This window comes from Melopsittacus undulatus, chromosome 8 (genome assembly GCF_012275295.1).
Source record: "Melopsittacus undulatus isolate bMelUnd1 chromosome 8, bMelUnd1.mat.Z, whole genome shotgun sequence".
NCBI classification, from domain to species: Eukaryota; Metazoa; Chordata; class Aves; order Psittaciformes; family Psittaculidae; genus Melopsittacus; species Melopsittacus undulatus.
In genome coordinates, this window is record NC_047534.1 from 23,144,980 (window position 1) to 23,164,705 (window position 19,726).

Below are 19,726 nucleotides of genomic sequence, written 5' to 3' on the forward strand. Positions count from 1 at the left end.
ATCTCAATAAACTAATGGTACAATTTAGGTAATAAAATCCTAACACTAATAAAATATTATGTTAATGGCTAAGTAATCCGTCAATGGCAGAAAAACCCTCTTCAATGCTTTATGAAAGATACCTAACATTGTTACAAATTTTTGTGCTACTTCACATGCTAATGGTGGACTGACTTTAATACACGTTTTCATCACTGCTGCCACTGAGAAATGTAGAAATGTGGCTCATAACCATTAGGATTTTACCCACCAACGTTTTTCTTGTAGCTCTGAAAACAGCCATTGAAAGCTCCAAAAAGTAGTCATTTGGACCGCATTTTAACTTTCTGGTTTCAGTCTTATGTCTTTCCAGTGAAGTATAGTGAGAGAGCCTTATAGAATCATAGAATAGTTAGGATTGGAAAGGACCTCAAGATCATCTAGTTCCAACCCCCCTGCCATGGGCAGGGACAACTCACACTAAACCATATCACCCAAGGCATCATCCAACCTGGTCTTGAACACTGCCAGGGATGGAGCATTCACTACCTCCCTGGGCAACCCATTCCAGTACCTCACCACCCTAACAGTAAAGAATTTCTTCCTTATATCCAGTCTAAACCCCTGCTGTTTAAGTTTCAACCCATTACCCCCTTGTCCTGTCACTACAGTCCCTAATGAAGAGTCTCTCCCCAGCATCCTTTTAGGCCCCCTTCAGATACTGGAAGGCTGCTATGAGGTCTCCATGCAGCCTTCTCTTCTCCAGGCTGAACAGCCCCAACTTTCTCAGCCTGTCTTCATATGGGAGGTGCTCCAGTCCCCTGATCATCCTCGTGGCCTCCTCTGGACTTGTTCCAACAGTTCCATGTCCTTTTTATGTTGAGGACACCGGAACTGCACACAATACTCCAAAGTGAGGTCTCACGAGAGCAGAGTCAAGGGGCAGGATCACCTCCTTCGACCTGCTGGTCACGCTCCTTTTGATGCAGCCCAGGATACGGTTGGCTTTCTGGGCTGTGAGCGCACACTGCAGGTGCTCATGTTCATTTTCTCATTGACTAACACCCCCAAGTCCTTCTCCGCAGGACTACCATGAATTTCCTTTTTGCCCAACCTGTAGCTGTGCCTGGGATTGCTCCTACCCAGGTGTAGGACCTTGCACTTGGCATGGTTAAACTTCATGAGGTTGGCATCAGCCCACCTCACAAGTGTGTCAAGGTCCCTCTGAATGGCATTCCTTCCCTCCAGCATATCAACCGAACCACACAGCTTGGTGTCATCGGCAAACTTGCTGAGGGCGCACTCAATTCCATTGTCCATGTCAGTGACAAAGATATTAAACAAGACCGGTCCCAACACCGATCCCTGAGGGACACCACTCGTTACTGATTTACAGCCGGACATTGAACCGTTGACCACAACTCTTTGAGTGCGACCATCCAGCCAGTTCTTTATCCACCGAGTGCTCCACCTATCATGTTGATGACACTCCAATTTAGAGACAAAATGTTTAAATTAGAATATATGAAACTGTAGGGGAAAATAAATGCAATTTTAACTATTCGAAAGGACACTGTCAACAGCAGAAGATTAGGAGAGTGTCTTAATTATTCTTCATGTTTCTTTTATGGTATGTGTGTATTGTTATCTTTAGAGCTGTAGTTTGATGGGAAAGCTTTAAGTGAGTTTTGCCATCAGAGGAGCAGTTCCTGCCCTGAATAGCCAGTCTTAGTAATATTGCTGGCTTTAAGAGGAAGATCCAGACAATGGAATATTCTCAAGGAACTAAAAAAAAGGATCATTCAGGATGGGGATATTTGGATCCATGGCAGCAGTCATAAACACAGCATCTTTCCTCTTCCATCAAGAAAAGTTGCAATTTAGGCTGGGACACGCATGCCCCATAAATGTCCAAGGTTCCCTTTTGGCAACATTTCCTTTCAGCTGCTACATTATTTGCTTAAACCTTTACAGGAGGACTGCTAGGGGCATGATTCTGAGTGCTTTATCCTGTAAGAGTAGAGTCCTGCAGCTCTCTATTTAGAAGGCTATTTAATGTTAGCTCTCTATTCATTTGGAAATAATGGTGTTGAGGGAAAAAATAATTAAAATGGCTTCAGAAAGTAGTTAATTATAAAGTCTACCATGGCCTGAAGTATAAAATACATTGCAGACTGAGGAATCACGTAGGGGTGTATTACTAAAATAATTAATTTAAAATTTTACATATATCACCCACACAGCAAATTCCGTGGCTGCTGCTAAAATGAGTCCAGTGCCCTTCAAAAACTGCGAGCATCTCATTTCTCCCACTCACTCCCTTTTAGATATGCTTGTTTTCTTTTTTACTATGGGTATGCACTTTGTGTTAAGAACATTGATTTTATGGAAAGGCTTTGGGAAAGAAATGAAACCTTCACTGCATTTATTTTAGCATTATCATGGTGTTTTGTGGGGCTGGGGTTTAACTCATGGAGGGTCCAATCTAATACAGGTAAGAGGTGCCCAGACCTAACTGCTACATGTGCCATGCTTCCTTCATCTGGTGTGACTTTTGTGTTGGTTTGCATCAGTTAGTGCCAGCTGGTAAACTAGGCTTAGATAGTTTACAATCCTGCCACTTCTCTCACAGGGTAACAGAGATAGGTTCACACCGATGTGCTGGCCTTATATCACCATGGCATCCCATCAAGGCACTCCTTCAATTTCAGTACTGTTGTACCAGATTCAGAACTTTTCTATGTTTAATTCCATTGTGCTTGCCTATATATGCCAAATAGGAGTAAAGGATTGCAAAGCCTCACCTTTAAGTGTGGAGAAAATAGCTGGAGCATTTGGGTGTTTGGGATTGGGGATGGTTTGGTTTGGTTTTTTTGTTGTTGTTTTTGCTTGACTATTGAAGAAACTAGGTGTCCTGTGCAGGTTCCGGTTTTGTGATTACATCCAAACCATACCTCTTCTCTGGGAGCTATCAATACACTGAGATTCCTGCATCTCGTCAGTCTCATTTCTAGTTGGTGCAAGCTCTTGACATGCAGCGCTTTATCGAACATAGGCTGCTTGGCACCTATTACCACTGATCTCAGCATTGCTAATAAACAGCAACATCAAGGCCATATTTTCTGGTTCCTGTCAGACCACTGCTTTCCTGGGTGAAATAAAAGTCCTATTAACATGCTGCTCCTCATTGGCTCTGACAGTTTGATTAATTAGGCCCCCTCTTCAGATGACCTCTGCACTGACACGACAAGGAGGTGAATATAAAATGAATAGTTTGCCCACATAATGGCATACTGCAAGTTTCAGATTTTCGTCAGATCAGACTGAAGTCCAGAGCCTGTGTTAAAACCTACAGTGTGGAGCAATATACGGCTGTGGCTTATCAACCGCAGGCTTTACAACATAGTTACAGAATTAAAACCAAACCACCATTCTGATATATTGACTTCTCCTTGAAGAATTAATCTTTTCTTTATTCTCTTGACCATACAATACAAATCTAATTCATTTACATTATCAAATAAAATGACCTTTGTTTTCAAAGGATTTTTTATTGCCAGACAATACAGTATGTTAACTCTGTGGTTATTCGGCCTCCCATAAAATACTAATGTAAAGCTATTATTCTGGTGCCACTCTATTTAAATGTCAGTCTGCCTTTCTATTAAAATGCCCAGTTCCGGGCTTTGTAACTCATCAGTAAAAAATCTGCTTCAGGTTAGAAGTTATAATACAAGCTCACAACTTTCCTTTGAATGTGTAATTTTAAAAAATATGAATATGCATGATCCCAAGGGATGAATATGCAGTTGTGAACCTATAGCATGGCATTTGTAGTGCCAGAAACGTCAGATCATTCTGGCGTTTTATCCACTGGATTATGCCTGTGACTGGAGCCGGTGCTTTTTGGTAGTTTGGTCAGTTACAGTCCTACTAGGAGGCAACTCAGGCTTTACTCAGGCTTCTCATAAAACCTGGAGTTTTGACTGGTGGTCAGTGACAAAGACATCTTTCCTGCTTCTTTTTTTCCTGCTGCTTGCTTCCACTTAATTATGTGCCATTAACACTCCCTTGAGAGGAATTAGGTGTTGAATGTGGCCTTGGAGAGATTTGGGGGTCAAAATCCACTCTCCATCAAGGTGAGAACAGGAAAGGGCATGAGTAGTGTTTTGTTGATCATTTGGAGTCACTGGAGCTGAGGTAAAATTTCTGCTATGCTGGTTTGTAATTAAAGTTTTCAGATAAGGGTTTTGGGTTGGTTTTTTTTCTCACCGGAAGAGTCAAATTAACTCTCACTCAGTCTGTGACAATCTGCATCTCCCACAGACCTCTTTGAAGGAGCAACTTGAAGGTGGGTGAGCCTAAAATTAAATGTTGTGTAAATTGATCCACATGTAATCTGAGCTCCTTAATGATCTTGAAGCCAACAAAAGCGAGTGACCCATGCTTAAACAGATCCTTTTCAATTACAATAATGCTCCTTTTACATCTGTGATGCCAAATGCTTCTGCTTCTCTTATGACACCAATATGGTTTTTCTTCTCTCTGTCTCTTCTGTCATTTTTTCCCCTTTGTGTTCATCTGTTGATCAAGTATCTGCATTACTTTAATTGATTTGCTAAATTGGCTCATACATAAGACAGCTCCTCCAGGTAATAACCTGAAAATGTTATGCTTAACTTACTGGGGTCATGCTTGAGCACGTTGAGCACTTGAGCAGTTGGAGTTTTCATTGGCTTGGACGTGGATTGCACCATTTCTTCAAGCTATTTGTTGAACTCCTTGCCACAGGCAGAACAACAGGAGATAAATGTATTTTATTGCATATATATACATGTGCATGTTGTATGCATGTAATATCAGGTTTAGGATTTTTATAGATGTGAACTTTGCTTACATACATATCTCCGGAGGCTTCCTGAGCTGGGAAAGAGGTGTGACATGCATTTGATGATCCATAATCACTCCTTCCCCCAGATGACTTGTTCTATTTAGTTTCTTTGTTGGCAGAATCTGACAAATAACTAGCAACCTTTTTTGATGGAGATTAAAGATTGGAGATTCTGCACAAAGCAGAAACTGCAGCAAACGAAGAAAATTGAATAAATCTGCATGTCACTTTAAATGAATGACATTTTGTAAAACTTTTAATTCAATTGTAAACCAGCATTATTGCTTAAAGTCCAGACATGATATTTTATACTGTACTTTAACTCCAAATAAGCATGTAACACTGGAAGCTCTCTGATTGCTTTGGCTGTTTTCATCTGGTCAGCGAGTGTAAGCAACTTTATATCCAGCTTCAAGAATAAACTGAAACAGAAGGTAGCACAGACTTCAAACAGACAAGAAATGCTGAGAGTATCCTGTGGCCTGTTTATAGCTAACTGCTTCCATTCTTTTCTGTAAATTTTCAGCAGATTATGCTACGAGTTCCTACAGTTAAATACTGTGGGCTGTGCATGCATGGAAGATGAATACATGTGAACCTTTCAGGCATTCTAGCAAGTTTCAGTTTCTTCTTGAAGACTGCTGAGCAGGATTTTGAGCAAAACATAAATAAAAATAGTGAGGGTGTTTATAGGTAAACAGCACTAGCAATAAGCAATCTCAGTGTCCGCTTTTAAATCATTGGAGTGGGTAAGAATAATCGACTAATTCTTGTAAGTGAAAATCATGGAGGGCGCATTCAGCATCTGCCCTCTGGTTCATTTTAAGCAAGTTATTTAGGCATATATTCTGGCAAATTTATTCTTGGTGTAGTCAACCTAGTTCTACACAGTACTTCTATAAACAGTGCTCTACCTAGGCTGTTCTAAGATGAATTAATTATTACCTGCAAAGTACTTGAAAAGAGTTTGAAATTGTGATTTAGGTTTGCGCTTTATTTCTCATAAACAACAAACTGGCTTGTTACTCTGCAAATTAGATCAGTACCAGCGAGGGCAACCCAGATATCCAGAACATAAGTGCACAACGACCGAAATCTTGTCTTCAAGAGCAGTACAAGGTGTAGATGTAAAGTTATGTAAAGGTGCTGAAACACTACATAAAAATACATCTGGAATTCCTCTGGTTTGTAGCTTCTGCATCTGTTAATGAATAAGCATCATGTTTCTCTGACCAACTTAGGCTTTTGGAGGAACTACAGAGATTCCCTAGCGATGCTAAAGAACTCTGTTTAAAGTAGCATTCAAAAAGATGAAGTTTATAGAGGCTGTTCCTTAGGAGCAGGAACCAAATTCACCAATAGAGTAGGCAGGCATAACTTCTGCCAAGTGCTTTATTTGTTATACTGACTTTTACAGGTTATTTTCCAAATGCTGTTTTATACATATATGAAATATTCAACAAAAGCTATTGGATGTAATTACACCTGTACAGATTTTGCTTCTTTACATGTGAAACACACACACTACTCCAGTGGAATGAAAAATATACAAATCAGTATGTGCTGGGGGAGAGGCCTTCACTTCCCTTTTGCTTTTGCTCTACTTTTAATTTGTGGTGTTGTTGCAGAAACAGTTACTAGTCATCCTCTTACAGATCTACCTGGGGTGGAAGCTTTGTCAATTTACATTTCCTGTGTGGATCTTAACGGGTGTGTAGGAAATCAATTGAAGGTGTAACACAACTAGGCTGTTGTGATCATGTTTACTAGAAGAGACCAAGCATTCAAGCATCATTTGGCATGCACTGAAGCAAAACTGAATCAAGATTTCAACCAGCCTTTCTTTTTTTCTTTTTTTTTTTAATCCTTTTGTTTCCTCTTCCCCTCAGAATGGACATTCTGTTTATGTTGCGGTGAGCTTCTGCACTAGAGAGCTCTTCCTCTAGATAGATATTCTGTGGTTCTCTCTGATTCTACAAAGGCCACAAATCTCTACCATAACAAATTGAGGCATTCATTCTCTTTTCAATACTGCAGCATCCTTTGACACTTCAAGGGTGCATATACCTTACACAGGAATGCAGTACGGGAATGAAGGGGAGAATGTGCCCGCTCTGGAATGAGAAGCGGTTCTGCAAATCAGTCCAGCATGGTACTTTGCAGGCCTGAGTTGCTGTCACAGTGCTTTCATCACTTTGCAGGGAAACTCATGTAGTGGATGGACCCTGCTGAAACTGGTGTTTAGACCAGATCTGTCCTTCAAACCATCCTTAACTATACTCAGCACAGAAATATACAAGAGCTGATACTTGGTTCTAGTAGTAGGCTTTTATAATTCTTTTCTTTTATAAAAGTAGAATGAAATTAGCCCTTAAGTCAAGTTTGAATTATTTTCATTTTTTTATATTAAAATATCTCCCAGATCTCATTAAGTAAAGCCCTAAATAAAATAATTGCAATACATTTAGGGATTGGAAAGCCTCAGAATGTTTGGAGGAAATTTCCTCTTTGATGAGCAGTTCAGATACTCAAGCAAAGGTTGCCAGTCATAAACTTGAGAACTTCGACTCTCTTCCTGTCCTTCCCAACATCCAGTAGCTTCATGGTACTGTCCTCTCCTCTGCGTCGCTGAGTATTCTTTATCCCTGTTCTCAGGGAGCCCTATGCTCTGCATCCTGCTGTCCTCTGTGTCTTGTTAACATCTATGATGTTACCAGCATTTTACAATCTTCTGCCTGTCTGCTCCTTTACGTGCATGTTCCTTTATCCCTGATGTATTTTTATGTGTTTCCTCACTCAACTTCTTCTGTTTTCTTAAAAAAAACCCAAACAAACCAAAACAAAACGTCCTCCCCAGAGAAGATTGGTGGTCTTAATTACTGTCTTTGGTGTTCTGGTGTTATTGTTAGCACAAAACATGTGAACTGAATGGGCATTCCTCTACCAAAATGCGTCACTAAGCCTTCAAGGCTCAGGATAGAAGATGCCAGTGGTTGGTACAGGCCATCAGAGAAACCAAGTACTGAAATATATAGGGGTAGTAGGCTTTAGACCAGAGCTCAGTAACTTGTCAATAACAACTGGGGCAGCCTCGGGGCAGCAAAGCAGATATGTGCAGAGACTGAGAGAACTTCAAGATGGAGGAGACAGTTCTTACCACATACCATTTTCTAGCCATATGGTTGGCTAAAGCTCTGCTTACCTCTATATCTCTCCCTGCTTTAGGTGACCATCTGGTCCAGATCAGCATATCCATGGAATGTGCTGAATGGCAGCTTTTTCTTTTGTACCTCTCTTGGATCCAAGCATGGATGTCTATCTGACAGAAGCTTAAATAAAACCTCCACTGATGAGTTTGTACAGTCTGAGGTAGAAATTGAGAACAGCTTGGTGCAAGGAGCATACCAGCTCACACGTGACTCATGGTGGCAGGGTTGTTACTGCAGGTTTTCATTGTGGAGGACTGCTTCATGGTGAAAACACACGGTGTGGGCTCTCCCTCCAAACACTGTGGATGGAATTGTGTTTCTCAGCAAAATTATTTCATTTAGACAACCAGCAAGTGTTTAGAGATCGTAGTATGTAAGTTGAAAGAGAGGGAGAAAACCTGGGGGATGGAGGGAAACAACCCCAAAAAAACCCCAACACTCCCCCCCCCCAAAAAAAAGCAAGCAAAACAAAACCAACAAAACACCCAAACCGAACCAATCTAGCAGCTTCTGAGTCTTCAGGTTTTGTTAACGTTGTAAAAGTAGCAGAAATATGTTTTAGAGACTTGCTGACTTCTTTGCAGGTCAGTAATAAGGAGATATATGCATTAACACTGCTAAAATAATGACAGTACTGATAACCCACTTTCGTGAGAGCTTCAGCTGTTTAAAGATGCAGGGTAAGCAAAATCCCAAGGAACCAGACCCTATGATGCTTCTTTTGGCTGTGTACTTTGTCCTCACTTTCTAAATGGGACACTGAGGCACAGCGGGTAAATGCTAGTGGGAATGAAAGGCAGCTCAAGTCACCAGACTCTTTCTGCCTTTTACTGATATCACAACATGATACATAATGAGCAGTTAGGAAATCACTTAGCCTTTAAAATGTCCTGTTACATTATGAAACAGCATTTGAATATTTACTATAAGAAGGAGCTTAAAAAAATACCAACCAAAAAAGCTTTTTTGTAGCACTAAAGCCAAATTTCAGAGACTTTATAGAAGCTCTTACCTTCTAAAATGTTCTTCCCTAGTACATGGTACACTTGCCCTATTCAGCCTTTCGTTTCCAGGCTTACTCATGCTCTCCTCCTTCCCCTTCTCACTGGCCCCATGCCGCAGCCCCTTGTTGTGTATTCCCAGGAGGCACACTCTATCCATTGACTGCACAGTGACAGGCACGTGTATGCTGCTCTGTCCGGGCAAACACCGGTATCAGGCAGAGAGAGGAGGATTGAAAGGCTTTGCTTTTCTGGGCACAAAGGTCACTTCTTTGTTACACCCACTCCCTTTGTGGTTTGTTCTCTGCTAGTCCTGCTGCAGCTTTCCTCTGGGACTGGAGCAGATACTTTCGGGATATGTTTGTGAGCTCATCCTGTAACTGAGCAAGTCTAGGAGTCTCCCATTTTTTGTTCTGCTTGTGGAACTCTTTCCCTCCTGAGCCAGGTCTGTGTGTTCAGTTTGAATGCTGAGGAAAATAAAGCACATTTCATTGTTAGTTGTGTAGAAGTGCTTCCTGCTGCATTGCCTTTGAGACACTCCCTCCCTTGGAAGGAAACATACAGGTTTTTGCTTCCTGTCCACTTTACTCATTGGATTAAGGATAAAGTTAAAGCTTTCCTAAAAGACTGGGTAGCCTTAAAAACCAATAAATGCACGGGATTAAAAACCCATGAGATAATTTATTTCTTCTGATCCCGTTTAGAAGCCACTATTGAAGTAAATGGATTTACTGGTGGAGGTGAAAGGAAAACCTGGACCTAAGAGGTCTCGTTGTACATTTACCTTCTGAACTGCTGAACTCTGAGGATCAGGTAATTAAATTCATGAGCCAGAGCAGAGATTAAAGTAGGTGGTAGGAGGTGCCATCCTTTAAAAATGTTAAGGTTCAGAAGGAGTTGTAATTTCTGTATTACCTGGATGAACTTTGCCAGGGCTTTGCATCTCCTCTTTGCCCACATGGTGGTGTTGCTTCTGATGTGTACACAGCAAAGAGTGGTGGTGATTTTGTGTCATAGAATAATCCTCTTTTTTTCCCCCCCTTGATGTAATAGTAAAATAGTAAACACAGAGTTACCTGGGAGAAGGGAAATCTGATCACCTCCTGGAGAGGCATCTGTCTGCTGCTAAAAGCAGATGGATTTGTGTGTTCTCCCAAAGCACCTGCAAAAGGAGAGTGAGTTTTGTCGTGAAGCTGGAGATCCCCTCCTTCTTGGTGTTCTGTCAAGTGATGTCTATGTCTCTTGCAGCACAAGGTGTGAAGGTAACACACAGTTTACGGCATAAGCATTCTTTTAATTGCAGAAAATGTGCCTTCCAAAACACCAGGTGGAGGGGGATCTGTGGGAATTTCTGCCTAGCAATGAAGAACAGAAGAGAATAAGGATGGACCAGGTGTCTGCCTTTCATAAGGGTATTCCCTGTGTCACATCTGGTGCCAGCATAACTGCTATCCCTAAGTGATAAGGAAGCTTTGCAGTCAGGGGAGGGCTGAGCTGTCAGGTGAGCTGGGGATCAAGTGTTATTGTGAGGGTTTGATAGCACATGAGGGATGTTGTGCTGTCGTGCCGAGCATCAGGTATGTGGATGTGTTCTGCTCCATCAAATGTACAATGACAAAATCATGTATAATCTCACATTACTAATCCCTGTGATTTTTACATCTATATCTCCCTTGTGGCATTACTCATCAACTGATAACTTTATTTTCTTACCAGCTACTTAAAAATGAAGTGTTCATGTAAAAAGGAATGGTTTTAGGAGTTAACTGAAGTCTTCCTGAGAGCTTCATAGGAAAGAAGAATAGGTCAGATCATAAATATGGTTGCTAATGACTAAGTAGCCTTTACCAATTATTTGCACCTGATTGCAGCTTACCATGGGTGGGTGCAGCCAAAGTTCATTGTAGATATTTCTTCCTAGGAAGGAAGCAGTTTCTCTTAGTAAGTAATCAGCATGGGAATATGTTGCGGAAGGCTTAGAAATACATGCACAATTCTTCCCCCTCTAAATCATTTAGAAGTTGAGAGTGACTCTAACTCCTACGTACACAAAATAGGGGTGCTAATAGGAGTGAAATACACCTGCTACCCCTTGATAGGATGCTACCTGCTTACAGTACAGGCTTTGTCTTTCCTGTCCACATTTGTAGTTGGTGAACGGCTATTCTGTTGTGCACTCATGGGATTCACAGTACATCAGCTCCGTTTCATCTGCACTGCAATATGGCATGGTGCAAACATCGGGTGACCTTCTTTGTTATCTCATCTAAACCCAAATCCATGCTATAAAGGTGTTCTTCATCTTGGTAATGTTCTGAACATGTCCTCCTTTTGGTTTTTTGGCTTGTGCAAAGCAGGGTCATGTGTTAAGTGTCTGAAACCTAATCTGTAATCCAGGTGTTCTGCCAGTCATGCCTGTTCTTCTCCTTAATTTATTGATTTTGTATGAAAATGTTTAGTATATTAAAGAAGTACTTGATCATCTTTTTCTGTGCGCATGCTGCATAATGGGGAAGGTTTCTTGAAAGTTTTCTTACAAGTGGATTCCCATGTGGTGCCTGTTAGTCATAGCTAATTACAGAGGCTGGTGAATGAATATTGGAGCTCAGGTTCCCCTCCTCCTCCTCTCTGCCAGTGCTTCAGGAGAAATAAACTAAAAAACCTGCAGACAAATCCAGGTTTTTCTGTGGTTGTAGTCTCCAAAGAGCTCCAACGAGATCACAGGTGTGGTTTCATGTTTCAGGTTTAACTATTGTGTAGTGACTACAGTATTACCTGTAGGAGAAATGCAAGTGGGGAAAGAATCATTAATTGGCAGTGAAAAGTTCAACCTATGTGCTGTGTGTTTGTTTTTTTAAGCAGCTGAAAGTTCAGCCAAACTGTATTTTAACTTTAAACTGCAGCCCTGAAGGTTATAATAATCTCAATACGGTAAAACCTAGGAACGTTACAGGAAAAGACATTCAGATGCATGTTCAGAAAGGTCAGTCATAGAAAAGCAGAAACACTTGTGATTTAGTTAAAGATAAGACACATGCTTCAGTTTCAATTAAGTTGCATGCAAACCTGTGAGGTACACTGGCCTTATTTACAACACAGGAGCTTTTGTAGGTGAAGTTTCATTGCTATCCACATGAGGAGCACAATGTGAGTAGCACATATGAAATGTTTAATTAATGTCTGATTTTTTCCCATTTTTTCTTAGCATTTATCCAGCATCCAGGGAGTCTGCTAGCCTAAACAAGTTCCTATGTGGGTGTAGTTATTGGTTCAGTAGGACTATATGGGATATGTCTATTAGTTGTGACCTTCCTGCTTATATATCAGCAGGACCTGCTGTTTTCAAATCCTGCTGATTGTCAGTAATTCAGACTGTTCATATAACTGGGTATAATCTTCATTGGTCAAATTATTGTCTCTGGAAAACAAAATAATTACAAAAAAATTAAAAAATAGAGATGTAATCTCAACAGGAATTTTCCATTTAAATGCATATTTGAGGCTGGAAAAACATGCATCATTAAGAGGGTACTGGAGCCAGATTGTGTGTAATGAAATGATGTAAAACTCTCTTCTAAACAGGTACACTTTTTTTTTGAGGTTGGTTTCTAGTTGGGCTTTCCCTGGAAATTTAGTGGCCCGCAGGTAACATGGGCTAGGACAGGAGTGTTCTGCCTAGAAAATGAAGTTTAAATCTGTTGCCTGAGCTCTAGGAAAACACAGTCATGGATAAAAACTCTTGAAACTAGTACAATACTAACAGGCTATAGAAAGTTGTTAGCAATGGGTATAAATATTACAGTATCTCTTCAGAACAGTTGCTCTGTGTAGCTAGCTGATAAGGAAAGGCTTTATTATAATGCAGCTGCATCAGAATTATTCAACTTGGCTGTTACACCTTGAAAAGGTACTTGTAGCAAGTTTGCTTGTCATCATTACATGGTTAGGTTGATGGATATCAGGTGATAGCTAAATCATATGGTCTAGTGGAAGGTGTCCCAGTCCTTGGCAGGAGGTTTGGAACTAGATGAGCTTTAAGGTCCCGTCCAACCCAAACCAGTCTGGGATTCTGTGATATGTCTCAGAACAATGCTATAGAGACTGATGATCTCAGTTTTCCTTAAGAAATACTAAATTCATTTAAAATTATGAGATTCTTAAAAAGGTTGTTGTGAGGCTAAACATGGTGTGGTTGAAGACGTCTAGGAGGCACAGGGGTGCAAAGCCATGTTATGTGGCAGTGTTCTAACATGAAAAGTGCTAAAAGGAGCAAGTTTTAGTTTAGTGGAACACCGCAGTACAAATGGGGTTGTACCCACTGCATCATACAGGCTTCCTGTGGAAATGCTGCCCAACTCTGTGAAGTGAGAAACTGAGTCTTGTCTCCAAAAACTGAGGTTTTTTGCCTTTTTTTTTCCTTTTTGATAGTAGCATAAGGAAAGAATTCTTACATATGAACATACCCAAACTTTGAAGAAAGGCTTTAGATTTAGACTGTTATTTTAAGTATTTTTCCCTCTCTATCTAGTGAATAAGCACCCCCAGGGCTGAATACTCCTGACATATATAAAGAGTGTAGAATATTAATCTAAATTCAAACATACAGATTAGTGTACATATGTATTTGAAACAGTTTGTATTGAAGGCATTTGCTTTGAAAAGGCTGTCTGCAATTAATCTCTGAATTGTTCTAATGTGGAAAAATGGGAGAAGGGAAGAATTTTTGATTTTATACTGATGCAGTTCATCTTATTTTCCCCCAAAGGACACCATGGTTTAATGGATGGGGCTTTAACCTACCCAGAGGTCAGTCTTTGCTAGACAAGTGGAACCTTATTCCCGAGGGAATTGATCTACTAATGACACATGGACCTCCCCTTGGTAAGTGAAACAAAGGCTGTAAGTGATTTCTTTGTATAGGATTTTTACTTTCAAAATAAGCAAAATTAATAATGCTGTAAGCTGTACTGCAATCACTCCTGCGTCAAAACTCTGAATTAAAAAGCCTTTCTGGTGGAAGAATAAAGTGTTGATAAGGTTTAGCAGATCTGTGAGCTTCCAGGTGTTTTCTTAAGAAAAACTAATTTTTTTTTTGTTAAACTCAAGCTAGGGAAGATCAAAAATGTGACTCCATACCCATTAGTTTGACATTTCATTTAATAAAAAATTCTTGCCAATATTATCATGCTGGCTGAGACCTTGACCCCATCCTTTTAGGCCTTATCTGTGTCTGTAGGTAAAGTACAGTGGCCAGCCTTTTCAAATTGAAGTTCATAATCTCCATCAAAATCAAAATTTAAGTACACTTATTTAATTAAAGCACTCATTAGTGTCTGCAGCATCACAGCATTTCTGTATGAAACCAATTCAGAGCAGATAGATGAGCAACCCATTTAAAACAGCACCCATGAAACATTTCTTATCCTGGTAAGCCATGATTTATAAAAGGCCAAAGCTCAGTTGTTGCAAAACCAACTGAAATATTTATTGTTTAAATATAAATATTAAGGGATGTAGAGCTGTAACTGGACTTTTTGCTCATTCCATAATTCAGACAAGTTGATGCCACAACATGTTTTTACTACCTGTTTTAAAATTGGCACAGGGTGTAATTACTCTAAAGTTAGTGGAATGGTGCTGTAGTTGGATGTGGCTCCCGATTTCCCTTTTGCTCCTCCTCATTCATCTTGCCCTGTTGATCTTACCAGTGCTAGCCCAGGCAGCAGACTTCTGTAATAACTGATGTCAAGTTTTGTACATTTTGCTTTATTACCAATAGGACTAAGGGACAACATAGCCACTTAATTAGCTTGTTGGAAGCTATTTCGCTACATTGCTCCTTGTTGGTGACTGGGGCTCAGAAATAACCTGACAACTTGCAGACTAGGGTCCTCTGGAAGTTGTGGGAGAGTGTATTTTAAATCTTTGGTGTGTCAGACGTATGGGGATGTAGATCTTCCTGAGGTGTTTCATTTCTGGAGTAACCATGTAGCTGGCTTGAAAAGCTGGCTGCTGTAAGGGGAAGGGAAAGAAAAATCTCTAGCAGTGCCGGGAATAAATATCCCAGGGTTTCAAGGTGAAAGATGAGTCTAAACCCATAGTTTAAAAAAAAAATTCACATCCAGAAATATATTAATGCACATGGAGAGAGGAAATCTTAAGGAAGACAAAGTGACAGTGAAACATTTCTTAAAAGCCATTGTGTGCTTTAATGGAGAGGTTATGACTACAGATAATGTAATAAACCTTCTGTGAATTATGACTTCCTGAAAGACTACATGAAACCTCACCTGAATAGATAAAATCAATAGCATTGATTGCATTTGCCATCAGGTTTTCGAGACTGGGTTCCAAAGGAGCTGCAGAGAGTGGGTTGTGTGGAGCTGCTGAACACGGTGCAGAGGAGAGTGAGGCCCAAACTCCATGTCTTTGGTGGGATTCATGAAGGTAAGGAGCAGCTCTACTCCCCTCTTCCTTCTCAGGCTGAGTTGAAAGCATCACATTTTGATGGTGTACTGCAAAGGATGGAGCTTTGGATGACATGGTTTCGTGTGAGACACCTCTGCCCATGGCAGGTGGACTGGAGCTAGGTGATCTTAAGGTTCTTTCCAACCCTAACTATTCTATGGTTCTGTGATTCTATGATAAAGGCATACTGGGCTAAAGTAGAGTGGGAACAGAGGGACATGATAGCAACCACAGCACTTTGTAAATTTATGCCAGAATTAAAACAGACTGTTTCAGGAACTTGTGCTACATTTAGCCACCTACGTCTTTTACTGTGCAAAGGTTGTTCTCCACAGGTTATTTGAAAGCAATTCAAATTTTTACAAACTTGGTTAGAGAAACAGATGAAATTCCCCAGACTTGCAAGCCAAAATGGAAATTATCCCCATTATTCCAAGTACAGGAGCCAAGAAAGGTGCCATGTTAAAAAAAGAAAATTGAAACAACTTAGTGTCTCAGGTCACCTCCTTCTATGTATAAGGAAAAGCAAAAAGGAGGTCAGACATCAGGAGGGGACATTGCCAGAACTTGCTTTGCATACATTTCTAAAAGCATCCTGTAATACAGTTTGTACTGTGTAAGTTACCTTCCGACAGTCTCATTTTAGAAGAGGTATTTCCCCACTGTCAGTACCAGATCAGGCAGATTGTGAAGCTTTGAAACAATTAGCTCAGTTTGTGGCAGTGGAAGAGACTAAGATATTAGATACATTTAGGAGATACTTAAATATTTAATACAATTTTGTAGCTTTCATATGCCTGAGAGACAAATACTAGGAATTCTGCCTGGGAGAGCGTATAAGACTTTGTGACCCTAGAATTCAAAATTACACATTAAATGCTTTATATTGTCCCCCCTGGAGGTTTCTCCATTGACTCTAACTAGGCTCTCCATAGGCTTAAAGATTTGGAGGACTTAAAAATAAAAAAGGACAGTTTCTCAACTAATGGTGTTGATTTTTCTGAAGCCCATGTGACTTCATACAATGAATTTCATAACTGGTATATACAAATAAAGAGTTTGTAATGAACTTAAATATAGTGGCATGAGTAGCAGTCTTTTAAAGCACTCAGAAAAAGACCAGATATTTTGTATAAATACTATTCCTTGCATATAAGAATAAACAAATAGAGAAAGACTTGCAGCTAAAACATGCAAGTTGTCTACAGCCTTCATAGGCAAATTGGACAATGAAACTTGTAATAGTGTTAAGTAATGGGAGAGTAAGGTATTTTAATATACAAGATCGTTATCATGAGGAAGCACCAAAGAACCAGGTAGCACTATAATTTAAATCTCATAGTAAAGGTGGCAGTACATATTAAAAGTGAACATTCATATAAATTCTTACGAGGATACTAACAAGTTAAAATTCCACTTGGTGCTTACACAGAAGACATAAGAATGGCTTGTTTCAGTACAGAAAGACAAAGCCAAGTGATAAAAGCATTATCTTACAGTGCAGTTAATTCTTCTCCAACTCCAGCTGAGATGAACATGTGCCACATTCCATTAGATCAACAAGAGACTATCCACACATTTTGGTGATGCGGGCTTTTTTCTTGGTTGATAAGCAGGAACAACCATGAGCCAGATTTTTCCCACCATGAGATGATCTAAATCAATATTGCCAGTCTAAATAAATAAAGTAATACAGGCAGATAGTGCAGAAATTCTGAAGTGATTATTCTTTCTCATAGACACTGTGGGTAGCTGCATTTATCTTAGCTTTCAGGCAGCAGTTATCTGTACTGTATCATTATGGTTTAAAAGAAAAACATTTCCCCCATGGGTTTGTGATGGGGAGTTCTCTTCCTACATAAGGCTGGTTTTATTATTTACATTTATATATATATTTTAAGTACATTTGGTGCCAAATTCTTCCTAGATTTTTCCTGTCTTTGTTGCCTTTTTGTGGATGTCAGTTGAAAATAATGGCAAAGCTTTGCTCACCTTTTACACTGGTGGAATGGGAGTCCCTGTCTCCTTATCCATGAGAGAATCTCTGTAAGAGGATTGTTTCTGCCATCTCAGTATCTTTGTACTTCTGCTAATTCATTTTCTCACATCACGTTTGCTGAATTAAAGCTCAGGTGTAACTCACTTCATGGCTCACTATAGTTTTCTCTACTTGCCCAAAATTACTAGACTGCACAACCCTCTGTTATATCCTGTTCCTGTGCAGCAAGTGGGAGACAACATAGAGGTCAGCAGAGAACCAGCATTGCTGCTGGTTCCTTAGACACATGCAACAAGGGCATTGCTGGCCAGATATTCAGAAGGTTGAGAGTAGTCTTTACCCTGCTAAAACTGATGCCATGGTGTTACTGAAGAGTCAAGTCCTTGGCATGCTGAAAAACCTGTGATTAATATTTACTTCTTGCTTTTTTTTTTTTTTTTGTTTGGGAATGAATTAGCAAGATCCCTTCCTAACAAAAAGCAGTCATCTGTTTAACCTTCACCTCAATTTTCTGCTCAAACTAGGGGTCATCCATTGACCTCTTGTGCTCTGTTGTATTTATAGCAGCAGATTCCTTAGTCATGAATTTCACTGGTAGATAACATATATGTACACGTGTGTGTGTATAAAGAACCATATATATGTGTAGTATATGTGTAGTAAATATGTATGTGTGTATATTTTTAACCTGCTAATGAATTTCTGAGATATCACAAGCCAACATGGTCACCAGCTTGATAGTCCTGCAGTGAGGAGCTGCATGATAAGGACTAGCATGGGGTTCATTGCACAGAGAAGGGTTTTTGTAGACAAAACCAGAGTTCCTCCTAAAGCTTTTGCTCCTGATGTGTGTTCTTCTTAAACATGCATTACAGGCATGCAGACTCCAGCTCACTAATTAAGTAATTAGAAAAAGTACATGTGTGGTTTTGTCTTTGTTTCTGGTCCAGTTGCAGTAGAAGATTTTTCACTGGGGAAAGAAGTTTGTACATAAACCAAAAGCATCAGCTCTTATTTCAAATACAGTACATTGTGGCTTTTATTTTTTTTTCAATCAAGCCTTTGTGGCAGCTTTCATTTTGAAAGGATTAATTTAATTTTATTCCAGAGCATTGACCCCACAACAAGCTCTCAGTGCAGCTGCCCACGGGCAGTATCACTTGTTTATATTGCAGTAAGTGTGACACGTTCTCCCTACAGGTTATGGCATTATGACAGACGGTTACACAACGTACATCAATGCTTCAACGTGTACAGTCAGCTTTCAACCAACCAACCCCCCAATTATATTTGACCTTCCAACCCCTCAAGGATCATGAAGCACTACTGCACATTTGGAACTGGGAAGGTCTATAAACTGCCATTTTCTAATTATAAAACTTACATTCTGTTACATGCTTATTTCAAAATTGGGGGAGGAGAATTTGGGGGAACGGTGGGGCTTTTGTTTTGGGGTGGGTTTGTGGGTTTTGGTTTTATCTCTTTTTTTGTAAATTGCTGGTACAGAAAAAACCAAGAAAAGTTAGAGGTTGTGCTTTTTGGAAATGCAGCATTCATTTTGAATTGATGAGGCATTGTGAATTTGTAAAATCAATTTTGTTTTTTTTTCACTAAATTTGCCATTGTAAATTGTTATAGTGTTCTCAAAAGGACAGCCAAGCTTTCTTTTAAGAAGTGAGAGACCTTATTTTAATATTATATTATAAGCTAAAAAATAGGCAGCATTTAAAAACACCCAAATTTGCACAACTTATGTTATTGTCGGGGTTTTTTTAAGTGTTTTCTTTTTTCCCTAGGTCTAAATGTTAGCTTTTCATCTCCATTTATATAAATTTTTTTAGTGGCACAAACAGTATTTTGGGGTCCATTTACCTCTTGATACGTGTACATGTACTGAAACTTGTTTCTGTTAACAGTAGAATGCAGCAAGGGGTAAATAGACTTCTCAGTTGTTTGTTTCTACCTGCTTTATACATTAAAGACTGACACAGATAGCCACAGCCTGTATGTGATATCTACCTTTTATTGTTTGTTTTTAAATTATTTTAGCTTTAAAAGACTGGGGGTGAAAGCTGCAAAGAGCAGGTATTTCATGCAGTAAAAAAAAATGTAAATGCGGACTCCTTTTAAATATGAATTTATATATATATGTATTTTTTGTGCATTATAACTAAGTTAG

At 39.7% G+C, this 19,726-nt stretch overlaps 1 protein-coding gene across 1 annotated transcript in view; it reads left to right on the forward strand.

Annotated features, from left to right (window-relative positions):
* Positions 1 to 18,969, forward strand: part of MPPED2 (metallophosphoesterase domain containing 2) — a 102,811-nt gene extending 83,842 nt beyond the window's left edge. Inside the window, exons 5-7 of the mRNA XM_034065427.1 lie at positions 13,846 to 13,961; positions 15,414 to 15,527; positions 18,748 to 18,969. Of these exons, the coding sequence (XP_033921318.1) occupies positions 13,846 to 13,961; positions 15,414 to 15,527; positions 18,748 to 18,866 (349 nt within the window). The 3' untranslated portion in view covers positions 18,867 to 18,969. The remainder of the gene's footprint in view (positions 1 to 13,845; positions 13,962 to 15,413; positions 15,528 to 18,747) is intronic.
* Positions 18,970 to 19,726: the final 757 nt, after the last annotated feature.